Source organism: Haliotis rubra, unplaced genomic scaffold (assembly GCF_003918875.1).
Source record: "Haliotis rubra isolate DU_JTF1 unplaced genomic scaffold, ASM391887v1 Scf114, whole genome shotgun sequence".
Classification (NCBI taxonomy): domain Eukaryota; kingdom Metazoa; phylum Mollusca; class Gastropoda; order Lepetellida; family Haliotidae; genus Haliotis; species Haliotis rubra.
Genome location: NW_025765048.1, coordinates 1,525,862 through 1,539,711, shown reverse-complemented (window position 1 = coordinate 1,539,711; position 13,850 = coordinate 1,525,862). Strand labels below are relative to the sequence as shown.

Here is a 13,850-nt window from a genome sequence, read left to right as displayed (position 1 = left end):
CTGTCAACCATTTGCTTGGCTGGCACAGTTTTTACAGGCCACAGTAGTAGAGTTGTGATATTGCTTGCTACGCTGTTCAGAAGTTGAAGGTGCCATAGTAGACACAGTTTGTACAGGCCACAGTAGTAGAGTTGTGATGTTGCTTGATATGCTGCTTGTGAAGGTGCCATAGTCAGTTAGTACAGGCCACAGTTGAAGGTGCCATAGTAGACACAGTTTGTGGACAATATGGACGACTGACAATGGTATAAAGATTTATGCAATAACATGCTGTAGTAGTATATTAAAATGTTGTTATTGATAAACTGTCTAAGCTGGGATATTGTCAGCTGCTGCGTTAAATGACGCTCATGGACTGTTTCAGCAACAAACTGTTATACGAGTTCAGCGTGTTGGTCAGCTCCATCCTGCCCTGCTACACACAGCAAGACTGGGACGCCACGGTAGGTCTGCATGCACCCCAACACTACCCTTCCCTCATGGTGTAATCTCTCACTCTTCCCGGGTTAGAAACGATCTTCAGTAACCCATGCTTGTCATAAGAGGCGACTAACGGGATCGGGTGGTCAGGCTAGCTGACTTGGTTGACACATGTCATCGTATCCCAATTGTGTAGATTGATGCTCCTGCTGTTGATCACTGGATTGTCTGGTCCAGACTTGATTATTTACAGACCTCCCCCATATAGCTGGAATATTGCAGAGTGCAGTGTTAAACCAACCACCAAATCACTACACTGGTGTCTGACAGTTTTGACTCTCAGTTGGGATCTATAGCTTACCCTTGGGTTCATAAATACATCTACTTGCTGGACACTACTCAGTGGTGCTGGTCAGTTCCTAGTTGCCAAGGACATGGAACCTTGGAAAAAGAGCAGCTTCAACATCAATGGTTGTAATAATAATGTTTAAACTCATCCGCTCAACCACGATGCTTTGTGTTGTGAATGGTGGTTAGCCAAGTATTTAAATTGTTCACTTTTCACACCAAGACCTGGGTTAATACTGATACTGATAAATGAGGTATAAACAGGTACCCCACCATCACCTGTCAGGCTCACCTGTAAAGTTGTGTCTGTGTTGTGCTGCAGATGCCGATGCTGTGCACGCAACTGTCCTGCATCACCTCCCACCACCACAACCACGTCTACCTGACTCAACTCTTCCCCCACGGCAAGCGGGGCAGCAGCATACAGCGGCGACTGGCTTACCTCCTCCTAGTGAAGATGCTGCAGCCAGGGGCCGCTGTCTCCCACCAACAGCTTGCTACATTCAAGGCAAGATATACCAATTCATGATATTGCTGGTATGATGTTAAGTATAGGGAAGCAAGGACTATGTAAAGAGTGTTTGTGTGGTAGAGTCTCCATGTCCTAATAACCCACTGTCATTCTTTAGTTGCAGCACAGGCTGCACATTTGCTGACAGGGTTCTTGAATCAGGTTATAAATGTCAGGCCACAAAATCAAACACCTGTCATGAGACTAACAACCCGCACGCAAGCTGTAGGACAAATCACTGGGATTTGTGAATACTTTATGCTGATTTAACAATACTTCTATTGTGTGTGCATTATTTTGATTTTTTGAAACCTTAGTCAACTAGTTGACCCTCGTGATGAAAGCGTTTGACAGTGCCATTGGGTATGACTATGATTTTGGTCCAGAGGTTATAAACATGTTAGCCTAGTTTCTCTTCATGTCAGCCTAAGTCTCCTCATATGAGAGAATGTTTCCCTTCATGTAGCAAAGTCATCATATTTCTCATGTGCTTGTTTCTTCGCATGTATGTGTTTCTCATGTTCCTTATGGAAGTGTGTTTCTCTGTGAAGTAAGACATGTGAAAATCTAGGTTAGAATTTCTCTTCAGCAACCCATGCTTTTCGTAAGAGGCCACTAATGATATCGGGTGGTCAGGCTCGCTGACTTGGTTTACTCGATTATTTACAGGCCGCCGCCATATAGCTGGAATATTGCTGAGTGCGATGTTAACCAACAAACCATCCTACCTTCCATGAAGTTATCAAGTTTATCCTTATATGTGTTTCTTCTGATATGAGAGTGTTTCTTGTCATGTTAGTGTGTTTCTGGTTACAGTTGAACCAGCTGACAGTGTTGTTCCCTGCCTTGAGGGAGCTGGCGACAGATGACCTGTATGCCCTGGCCAGTGGTGTTGCCCTGCTGGACATCGCGGTGGGCAGTGAACCCCTCAACTCAGAGGAGAAGGTCAGTGACCAGGTCTTGATGTCTTCTTTACATGCTGCCACGTGTACCTGATGTACGAGTACCAGGTATGCCAGGTATTCGTGTATCCAGCAAGCCACGATATTTAGCAGTAGGCACATAGTTGACCAGAGGGCTGAGGTGATGCAACTGACTGTACAGACTCGTGTCCCTTACAAGTCAGCATCTGCTGCTTGTGGGTAGCATAGGTTGTGATCCTGACATATTTCTTAAAGTATGCTTCAAAGTGGTGTTTGTTGTAGCTCGCTGTCTGTCTATTTAATACCTGAAGTACTTCACATATTTCTTAAAGTGTGCTTCAAAGTGGTGTTTGTTGTAGCTCGCTGTCTGTCTATTTAATACCTGAAGTACTTCACATATTTCTTAAAGTATGCTTCAAAGTGGTGTTTGTTGTAGCTCGCTGTCTGTCTATTTAATACCTGAAGTACTTCACATATTTCTTAAAGTATGCTTCAAAGTGGTGTTTGTTGTAGCTCATTGTCTGTCTATTTAATACCTGAAGTACTTGAAGTATCCCATATTTTCAAAGTGTGCTTCAAAGTGGTGTTTGTTGTAGCTGGTGTCTATTTAATACCCTGAAGTACTTCACATATTTGTCTAAATTTGCTACCAAAGTGGTGTTTGTTGTAGCTCATGTCTTCTATTTAATACCCTGAAGTACTTCACATATTTCTTTAAAGTGTGCTTCAAAGTGGTGTTTGTTGTAGCTCAGCTGTCTGTCTATTTGTCTGAAGTACTTCACATATTTCTTAAAGTGTGCTTCAAACAGCTCGCTGTCTGTCTATTTAAAGTGAAGCTTCACATATTTGGTGTTTCAAAGTGGGTGTTTGTTGTAGCTCGCTGTCTGTCTATTTAATACCTGAAGTACTTCACATATTTCTTAAAGTATGCTTCAAAGTGGTGTTTGTTGTAGCTCGCTGTCTGTCTATTTAATACCTGAAGTACTTCACATATTTCTTAAAGTGTGCTTCAAAGTGGTGTTTGTTGTAGCTCGCTGTCTGTCTAGTTTAATACCTGAAGTACTTCACATTCACCCTGTCCTTTGCAGGATTACCTTCAGCTCCTGATGGAACAGCTCCGTACACTCACCAGTGATGTTCGGGACAATGTTCGCAGACTTGACCACACCCGGGTGAGTCACACGACACTTTACAGGCTACTGGGATCGCAACACACAAATAACACAAAGCTTATTTCCTCAGCAGACACACCAGGATTGTACGTTAATATTTCTTCACCTGTCAGTTGAGAACAGAGGGGTAGCCTAAAGCATTCCCTCGCCACGGATGTCCTGGGTGCGATGCAAGATTAATCCATTACCGGTGTCCCTGCTTTTGTGAGGTTGCTGACATATCGCCTAAAATAGCGTAAAGCGTAACACACTTGACCCCCTGTCAAACTGAGCAGCAGGATGGACATGTACTACCCTAACCAACACTTGCATGGCAGGTTACTATAGTAACAGGAAAGAATCAGGGGTTCCTCAAGGTCATTGGAGTGGTTTGTCTTGGTATTGTAGCTTTTGTACTTCTACAGTTTCTGCTGTGCATGGTTTTTTTGTATACATGACAACCTGAGAGCGTATTTTGCCTAACATTAGATTGTATAAGATTCTCCCACACACCCTGACATGATCCAGTACAACGTGCACATTTCAAGTCAATGTTTGACCCAACTCACTCACTAACCCCAGCTGTTTTTATGTCAGGTGAAAGACTTGATGGTGAGGATCTCCAGCAAGTGGACGGTCACTCTACAGGCAACCTCCAGCAAACAGGTCAGTCTTGTGAGGTGTCCAGTCACAGGGCTTCGCCTTGGGAAATGTGATCAGGTGGTCCAGCTGAGTGACTGGGTTGATTGGGTGTCGTATTTTGTTGTTGGGGCCTGTTGCTCAATCACTGGACAGTCCACAGACTTAGGGAAGAATAGTCTTTATGCAGCCTTAAATAACAAACAAGCGTACATTAGTACCACATGGTACAGGATGGCTGTCATTGTTGTGTCATTGGAACATTGACTACAGATTTGTAAACAATATGGTATTAATTTTCATTCTCTTAGCATAGCCATAATCAGGATCGTCTGTGAAATATCATACACATACAAAATATGACTTATAAGGATTGCATGCTCGAAAAGTGGTACTTGGTTGATCATGTAATCATGCCCCAATTGCATTGGTGTGGTGGCTAGAGCGTCTGACCACAAGAGGGGAGAGTCAATGGTTTGATAATCATTCAGGTCATACCAACTCATTGAAATATGTTCTAACCTAAATAATTACTGTGTAAAAGTGAGGTATTCATTTGAAACTACAGCAGGGTACATCAGTGTCACTATATGTAGACGCATGGATGTGCTGCTTCATCTCCCCTAGAGTGATATCTCTTGTGGAAGCTGGGATTGGAAGATAATTAATTTATTTCTGATTCCAGAGGAGCCTGTTTGCATGGACCAAACAGAAGTCTCCGGAGAAGATGCAAGTCCAGAGACTGGAGACGGGGTCATCGGATCAGGACTCGGAGGAGGATGAGGAGGACGAAGAGGTCCCTGAAGCAGAACCTTCTGACAAACCAGATGACATATCTGTTCCCATGGAAACAGACCCCTGCGTCGACAGTGACTCAAAGTTTCAGGAAGTATCAATGTACAGTTGTGCCTAGTGATGGTATTGTTTCTTCTATGGAAAGTTCTGGCAAACCAAACACAGTGAACTCAATAGGTTGTGGGGATACAATGGAGTCTGGAGACATGAAGCTGAAGAGTGAAGAGTCAGGATCAAAACATAAAGATTCAACATTAAACATTGGGGATGGTGATGGTTCCCATCTTGTGGATGGGGATAAATCCAGTCTTGAGGCTACGCTGCCAGGGTCGGAGATGAATCGGAACAACCACGCCCTTGTTGTCAGCGATCCTGTAGGACACCAACACATCAAGGTGGAGAGTGAGGTGAGGGTCGTACTCACAGACATTGGGCAGAAGGAATGTGAGGACATTGAGATTTCTTCAGGGGATGAGAGCCTTCCAGAGCTTGACATTGTTTGATGGCAGCCATTACTGAGAGAGTATACAAGTGTGTTGTGTGACTGGATGTCTGTTGCCATTGGAAGTCAGAGGCCTGATATAATGTCAGCAATGAATGGACTGAGTCTCAGTATGTGGCTGGATGTGGGTTTGTTGTTCTGCTTGGTTTCAACTTTGATGAAATGTCAGCACATGTTTAAATGTGCTTGAGAATGTATTTATAGAATGGTTATGAAAGATTCGTGCTGAGTTTCTATGTATGGTTAAAGTGTAAAGTAACCTGGAATTATAGGTGTCAGGTTTAAAACGTGTTGACAGACAGATATGGGGGACTTTCTGCTTCTTGACTCATCTGCTTGTCATTTCTGAGTGCCTTCGTATTGTTACCATAGTTTCTCAGCATTGAACAGAAGAATAATCACATACAGGAAACCCAACATTCCTTCCGGGACTGGCTTGATGTTTACAAACAGACATTACTCCTTACCAAACATTTCCTTGGAATTTAGTTAATTGAGTGTCACTTGAAAGAAATCCGATTTAACAGGAATGTATTCCCTGAAAATGGCTTCTTGCATATTGTCTCAAGTCAAGCATTTTGGTTTATGTGGAAAAATTATGATTGCTTCAGATGAAAGGATGAATGAATATTTTGAAGTGAGAATGAATAAATGTTTTGAACCCAAGTCAGTATGTTGAATGTGTGACTACCTACACACCATGAACCATGCTTGAAATGATCAACACCTCACCATGGGATAACACAAGTCACAAGGGGTCTGTCGAGCATGGTGAAACTGCTCATGCGATGTGAGAAGAAGATACCAGCCTGAGAAGCTTGTGGTGTGAGAGGTTGCCATTATTCATGAGATCCTGTCAGGTGCTGTCTGAGTTTGTCGTTTATTATTACCATGCTAAATGTCTGTTCACTTTTGTACTCCCACATGGAACAATGTTTTGAAACGGACGTTGGATTTGAATAGATGTTAGGCTAAGCTATGAAGTTGTCTCAGAAAATACATTTAAACAAAAAAGACTATACTTTTGACTGAATATAGAGCTTTAATCTGACAAGATGATATAAGTGTTGATATTTTAGAACTTAGGTAGATAAAAGCCTGTTTAATAGTGTAACTGGGCAGTAGATAATTGAGCTCCTCCACCGGTGTTGCTTTGGGTATTTCCCTTACCTGTTTGTTTGGTGGACTTTGAGGGACATTACCTACAGCAAAGGGTTGGTGTGATTAGCATTTACAGTTTTACACCTTTCCATGCAGCAATGATACACACAAAATTTCGCTTGCGATGTTTTTTAATGTGATAGCAATCAGGACAAAAGGCAGGTATTACAAGTGAATTAGAAAATTAACATTCAACATCAGTTTTCTATTATCCCAACTCTTGCCTGAAGGATTTGAATAGATGTTAGGCTAAGCTATGAAGTTGTCTCAGAAAATACATTTAAACAAAAAAGACTATACTTTTGACTGAATATAGAGCTTTAATCTGACAAGATGATATAAGTGTTGATATTTTAGAACTTAGGTAGATAAAAGCCTGTTTAATAGTGTAAATGGGCAGTAGATAATTGAGCTCCTCCACCTGTGTTGCTTTGGGTATTTCCCTTACCTGGTTGTTTGGTGGACTTTGAGGGACATTACCTACAGCCAAGGGTTGGTGTGATTAGCATTTACAGTTTTACACCTTTCCTTGCAGCAATGATACACACAAAATTTCCTTTGCGATGTTTTTTAATGTGATAGCAATCAGGACAAAAGGCAGGTTGAACAGGACAATGACCTGATAATGCCCTGATAAACAGTGTTTCCACTATAAGAGAGTTATGAGGTAGGCAATTAAATCACCAGGGCCTGTTCCTCTAAATGAGAGCTTAGTTGATCATTACTCCCACACTTGAACATAAGTTCTCTATCATCAGCTAAAGATGCTGAAATGGAATCTCCAGCTTTCATTTATAGCTGCCATAAATTTAGTTTTTCATTACCCAAAGGAAACTTATGTCCAATGCACTGGATTTTCCAAAAGGTGTCAGGTCGGATTCTTTGAGAACTAATGTTGCTTCTTTGCCTAATGAGATTGGATGGTCAGGCTTTGCAACTTGGTTGATGCTTGTATCCCTGCTGATTGATGTTCATCCCTGTTTTTTCTGTTCCTGACCTGAGTTTTTAGAGACACTGTCACACAGCTGGAAATGCTGTGTTAAACAATGATATCTTGGCCTAGTCTTTGATTTGTATGCAAATAAAATGTGTTGGGAAACTTTTTCCAAAGCTAATGCAACAAATGCTATATATATTGTTATGTTTGTATCAGAGTATATGTGTTTGACAGAGTCAGAGATTATTTTGTATAATAAAAGTGTTTCACAACTGTTTTTTGATCAATCCACTGGCATCATGTGGGTAGGAGTGTCATGGTAACTGGCGCCATGGGGACTCCTAGTCGGGTCCTGTGTCACCTGCCCTGGTGAGAGAAGAGGGGGCTCTATGGCTTGTCAGTAATATACTGACAACATGTACAACTGTTCATGATCATCGGATTGCTTGGTCCAGACAGGATTATGTACAATCTGCCCTAATATTGCTGAAATGTTGCTGCTAGCTGTTGTAAACAACAAGCAGGACAGTGTGGAGCCCACAATGCTGCCGGGACTTGGAGCCCTATACAGGGCAACGTCGGGAATGAATGTTAGTCAATATATCTAAATTGGAGTTTTAATTAAAGGATGGTTACATGATTCTAGGGATGAAAAAAGATATATAGTATTACCGTTTTGCAAAGATGTATTTTGGAAAAAGATGTTCCAATTTGTCCTGCTTGCCACAAAAGGCGACTAACGGGATCGGGTGGTCAGGCTCGCTAACTTGGTTGACACATGTCATCGGTTCCCAATTGCGCAGATCCATGCTCATGCTATTGATCACTGGATTGTCTGGTCCAGACTCGATGATTTACAGACCACCGCCATATAGCTGGAATATTGCTGGGTGATGCGTAAACCTAAAGTTACTCACTCACTCCATATGTCACTATTACAAGGGTGTACATTGTCATTTGGTCAGGGGCATGTCAGATCCCAAGTTGATTACCATCACCTGGATGTCAGTATGGATTTTATTTCTCTCTTTAGCAGTATTCAAGCAATATTAAGGTCGGTGACACCAGAAAAGGGCTTAACACTTGATACAGCTTGTAGAGTCTGTAATAATACACAAGTTAGAACCCATAACTCTGTCTTTAAAGTAATGACCGATAATTACCCTGTGGAAACAACCCATAACCACAAAGCAAGTAAAAGCTCGGCCAATAACGGCAGCTGTGGAAAGTTGTCATGTGTTTCTCCTGACCCTCATTCATGCTGTTTATGATTGTTTTGATGAAGCCTTGTAATTGGAAACAAGTCATATTTAAGTATAAAGCATATTTTACTCTTCATAGGAGTCTGATATTTCAAGAGCTGCTAGTATGAGTGAGATTGGTTTATCCCTTCTATGAAAGATGTCTCCGCTTGGAAGCCCGGGTGTAGTGCAGGTGTCAGATTGCCATTTTGTGAAACGCAGGAGCAGAGGGGGTGCAGGCTAAAACGGAACCACAGCAAAACGGCACCAGGCGAAAACGGCACCATTTGGATATAACGGAACCTCGACATGGCGAAACGGCTACAAAATTCATCACAATGCCTCACCACTGTGTTGTATGCGATAAGACTGTCAGGAAAAAATCAACATGCCGTATCTTGTGACGAGTGTGATTTATGGACTCATCGTGTTTGTGGTACCGGCCTGTCTGTATCACGGTACCGTGAGATTTGTCGAAATGAAGAGGATTTTCCTTTCGTATATGTTCGCTGTCGCGGAAATACATTTGACAACATGATGGACACAGTGAACTTTCATGTAAGTTTGGAATCGGACACCACCTTACCAGCTGTCGAACAACCCCCTACCCTAGAAGAAGACATGGATGCTGAGGATGAAGGAAGGGTTCCCGACCTGTCGGACATCAATATTTCAACAGCGTCATTGCCACCACAAGACGACCATTTTTCCTAAATATTAAACTTCATAAATGTTATATATAATAAATAATGTATAAATCAACGAAATCACGGCGAATCAACAACAAGGTCGGCGAACAGTCACTGGGGCCTCTACAGGCTCATCCCCCTTGAGCTACCAGGGTGGGGGTGTAGGTTTGAGACATCGTACACAAGGAACATTACGTCTGGGGGAGGAGGGTTAAGATAGACGACAGTTCCGTTTCATACTATTGGTTTGATAGCAGGGCGACATATTTCCAACAGACGAATCTACTGACTCACAGTGACTGCTGTCAGTGTCCATAATCTGAAAAAGCACACACGCTGACACAAAGAGAGATTGAGCTGTCCCAGTTGATTTTTATTCACTAGAAATAGTGTGGCCTTCGAGGAAGCTCCTATTTGACATCGTGAATGTATTCTGTTATTGTCTGTATACATACAATATACAGTGTGCGTGCGTGCGCGCGCGCCGGAAGTGAAAGGGCAGCTGTGCTCAACATCAAGTATATTTCCTTTGGGTATACGGCTGCAGTCAACCAGAACATGTGTTGTTTTAAAAACCTTTTGCTGTACTTCTTTCAGTGGCATTTGTAAAAGTTGGAGAGATAAGGACAAGCGTTACGGGTGAACAACGTTTAGATACAGATTCTTGCATCGGTGTCGAGCAGGTATCTACAACGATACGAAAATCTGTATCGAAACGTCGCATCACCCGGGGTTGGCAATGTTCCTCTGATCCGCGGATTTCCGCTGATATTCAAATTGATCAATTCTGGGAATTGTCTAAATCCATTGTGAAACCCTGACCCCCCCTGACTGCAGACAAACGAGTGAAAGGAAACTGCTCCGCGACCTGCCCTAGTTGATCTTCACCATATGATTATTGGCGTGTATGCGACTAGGACAATATGTTTGTGTAGTTACTGCAATAGTTAACAATTAGATTAACATATAAATTTGATCCGCAAACAAAATTATGTGAATCAAACATGCTTGGAGTGCCAATTAGCGACGTTTGTTCTCAATGCGTGCCAAGACCTGACATGAGGTTCATGTGTACATATTGATCTATATCCAGCGCTATTGATGACGGGCGTGACATGGTTGAAGTGTTGGTTCACGCCAACATGGGCATATTGTGAAGCCCATCTGGTGTCCCCGCCGTGATGTTGCTGGAATATTGCTAAAAGCGGCGTAAAACCAAACTCAGTCAGTCATATTGATGACAAATATTGATCACCCCAACAACGATAAAAATGTTTCTAGCCCCTACTTCCGATCACAGTCAATAATATATATATATATATATATAATGTTTAAACTTATCCTATCTCACGGTATGACACCTCTCTTCTACTACGACCATGTGTGGAAACGTGCTGTAGGCTTAGTTGACTCAAAACTTCCTGACCTCTGCCCCCACTCCAATAGCAGACCTGTCAATCATCTCAATAAGCGTGCCAATGGCTCAGATGATCACATGACGTTCTGTGCCTGTCGTTCTCTTTCTTGTCGCTACACCGCGTGGACGTGTGTTGTTCTCTCAGTTAGACATTATTTGATTGTCAATATGGGAAATAAATCGAATCGAAGTTCTTTTAAGAAACGCAAACTTTGTGGTCAGTGCAACAGCAACTCTTCCGCTGCTGATCCACGCTTTGTGTGTGGATTGTATAGGCTGTTGTAGTTGGTCACATCGGTGTTCTGTTTGTTCACACTTCAATGATGATGTTTTTTCTGAATATCGACTGGTTGCATCTAGACGTAGATCGGACAGAGTTTGGCGTACAACTGCTGAAGGTCCTTCAACTTCTAAGTGTGCTAAATCGGAACGACGTTCGATGAGAGCAGTTCGTCAATCTATAATCTCCGTCCCCGGACGAAGATTTTTTAGAGGTGGCCTCAGACTCCTACTTGAGCGAGTATCTCCGTCGTCTCTTTCATCTACAACGTCTAGTCCCGTCTCCAGACAAGTTTTATCTCCTCAGAGAGCGGTAGTGCTAACAACCCCTGTAGCACAGTCTCGGCCTTCTACCTTGGCTGGTGGTTGTTTCCAGTGCGCCACTTTGGTTGAGTGCTCCACCCCTTCTGCTATGGTGGGTGCGCTTGGTGAAAGCGTTCACTCTCATGTGTTGAGTGCAGTCAGTTCGGCGCTTTCAACCACGGGCATCAGTTCGGTGCTTCAACCTATGCGCCGCTTGCTTCCAATGCGGAGCTTTGTTCCAGTTCGGCGCTCTCATATCTTAATGTGGTGACATCAGGCATGACGGCAGTATCCAGTGTGACGCTTTCAACACATTTCCCGTACCTTTCACCACCTGTCTCTGAACCACTGCCTAGTTCCAGTGCGCCGCTTACTACCAGAGCGGCGCTTGCTGTCCAGTCATCACTTTGTACCAATGCGTCGCTCTCACAAGGGAAGAAGAGACCAGTGCATCGTTTCACTTCAGTTCACCGCTCGTTCGGTCCAACTCATTAGCCCTCTGCGGCGCATTTGATTGGATCAACGCTTCAGACCAGTGTTCCGTTTTCGATTGGAACAACGATTCAACTTAGTGAACTGTTTTTCAGCTTGGCTTTGGGGTTACGGTTCCTGCTTCTACGGTGTCTATGAGCAGACAGAGTGTTCACTCCAATGTGCCGCTTTCATTCAGTTCGGTGCTGCAAAGCGCACCTTGGGTTTTTGATTAGCTCATCTCTACACACCAATGCTTTCAGTCCAGTGTAACGCTTTGTCCCAATGCGCCGCTTTCATTCACTTCCTGGTTATCTACTAGTGCGCCGATCGTATTCAGAGTGCCGCTTTACTCCAGTGGGCCGCTCTCTTCTGTATCATCATTTCCATTCAGTGCACCGCTCTCTTCTGTATCAATGCTTTCATCCAGTGCGGCGCTTCCAGTTAGTGCATCGTTTCGGCTGGTTGTACAGAGGTGGTAGTTATGTCAGTAGCGCAGGCCTCTACATTACGGCGGTGATTGATCATCTCAGATTTTTAAAATTCCTCCGTCATCTACCATCTGATCTTCACCTTTGATGAATGATTCGATTCACCGAATCTACCCTTCTACGTAGAGGGGAGGTGGGGTAATCTAGTGGTTAAAGCGTTGGTTGTCACGCCGAAGACCCGGGTTAGAATCCCCACATGGGTACAACGTGTGAAGCCCACTTCTGGTGTCCCCTGCCGTGATGTTGCTGGAATATTGCTAAACGCGGCATAAAGCCAAACTCAGTCAGTCAGTCAGTCAGTTCTACGTAGATATCAGCTCTACAACCACCCGGTTTTACATATTTGTCCAGAAACTTGACGATGATGTGAAAGGAAGGTTGCTGAGGTTGACAAAACAGACCACGAATACACCCAGTGATACACAACAAAGCTGCTGCGAGTAGTGTGTATACAGTAACAAGACTCAGTGAAGCGTTGTACAATATTCCTGAATATCAAGCTGGTCTATTTATGCACAGTTTCTGCGTGTGGTACCAGCAGTGATGTTTGGTCAAGTAGCTAGCGTCACTTTACCCAGATTCTATGGGTTGGGACTCGCCTGGTTAATTGACGTCCGTGTTGTCCGTTTTTTGTCACTATTGCATTGTGGGTAGCATTTGCAATGGCGGACTACTGTTTGTTTACCGGAGACTTTTGATGATACAGTGACTATGAAGTGTCCTGACAGACTTGTCTTGGTCCCACGAAGCGGATACCTATCCCAGCCTTTAATTGCCAGTGATGATGAACGGGGCATTCCCGGTAAGAGTGATTATGTCGAGATTCGTCAGTCACCCGAGAGAAGCAGTTTACCGAGGGTGTCGGACTGAATCGCCCGAGAACGCTTTCACTTGGCTTGGGTTACTCGGTTTTAAGCTTAAGCCCTCAGTTCAGAGGTCCCTGCAGGTATGTCCGGACTGTCCGCAAGCATCGATTTTACTACCTGCGTTTCCCTTACGAACGTTCCTGGGGTCACTGGTCTTTTAACCTCCGCCATTCCATCAACTTTACGAATGTTCCAGTAGATTGACGATCCCATGCCTTGCATCTACTAACTTTTCACTCTCTCTGGCGGACCAGCACTTCATTTGGCGAACCGATACATTCATGTGATCACTGATAATACGGCCTGCATCACTATGTGTACAATGTGAACGTTCCTGTAGATTGACTGACACATGCCACGAACCTACTACATTCAGCACTTCTTCAGTACTGTGATACTGGCTTGACTAATCGAATGTATCCTATCTCAGGAGAGATTTCTTCTTCAGTGGCAGTAGTTGCTAGGCCTTTTGACATCAGCTCAAGCCTCAAAGTACAGAGGCCATCTCCTACTTCGGCCGATACAGTGATTTCTACGCCCGTATCTCGAGACCGTCAGTTGAACCCGAAGGAATTGAGTCGCTTCCAGAACCGCTTCGTCCAGTCCTTCAGTGGTGGTTCGATGAACTGAATGTCTGCGCTGGAGTTTCTATGGTACCCCTAGCGCTTCCGCACCCCAAGGTTCTTCGTCAGGTACAGACCTTTTC

At 43.6% G+C, this 13,850-nt stretch overlaps 1 protein-coding gene across 4 annotated transcripts in view; it reads left to right on the top strand.

Annotated features, from left to right (window-relative positions):
• Positions 1-5,955, top strand: part of LOC124252963 (SMC5-SMC6 complex localization factor protein 2-like) — a 72,063-nt gene extending 66,108 nt beyond the window's left edge. For all 4 annotated transcript variants that reach the window (XM_046686686.1, XM_046686669.1, XM_046686677.1 and 1 more), the window contains 6 exons: positions 365-443; positions 1,091-1,276; positions 2,096-2,224; positions 3,291-3,374; positions 3,951-4,019; positions 4,678-5,955. In XM_046686686.1, the coding sequence (XP_046542642.1) occupies positions 365-443; positions 1,091-1,276; positions 2,096-2,224; positions 3,291-3,374; positions 3,951-4,019; positions 4,678-4,905 (775 nt within the window). In that variant the 3' untranslated portion in view covers positions 4,906-5,955. The remainder of the gene's footprint in view (positions 1-364; positions 444-1,090; positions 1,277-2,095; positions 2,225-3,290; positions 3,375-3,950; positions 4,020-4,677) is intronic.
• The last annotated feature ends 7,895 nt before the right edge of the window (positions 5,956-13,850 follow it).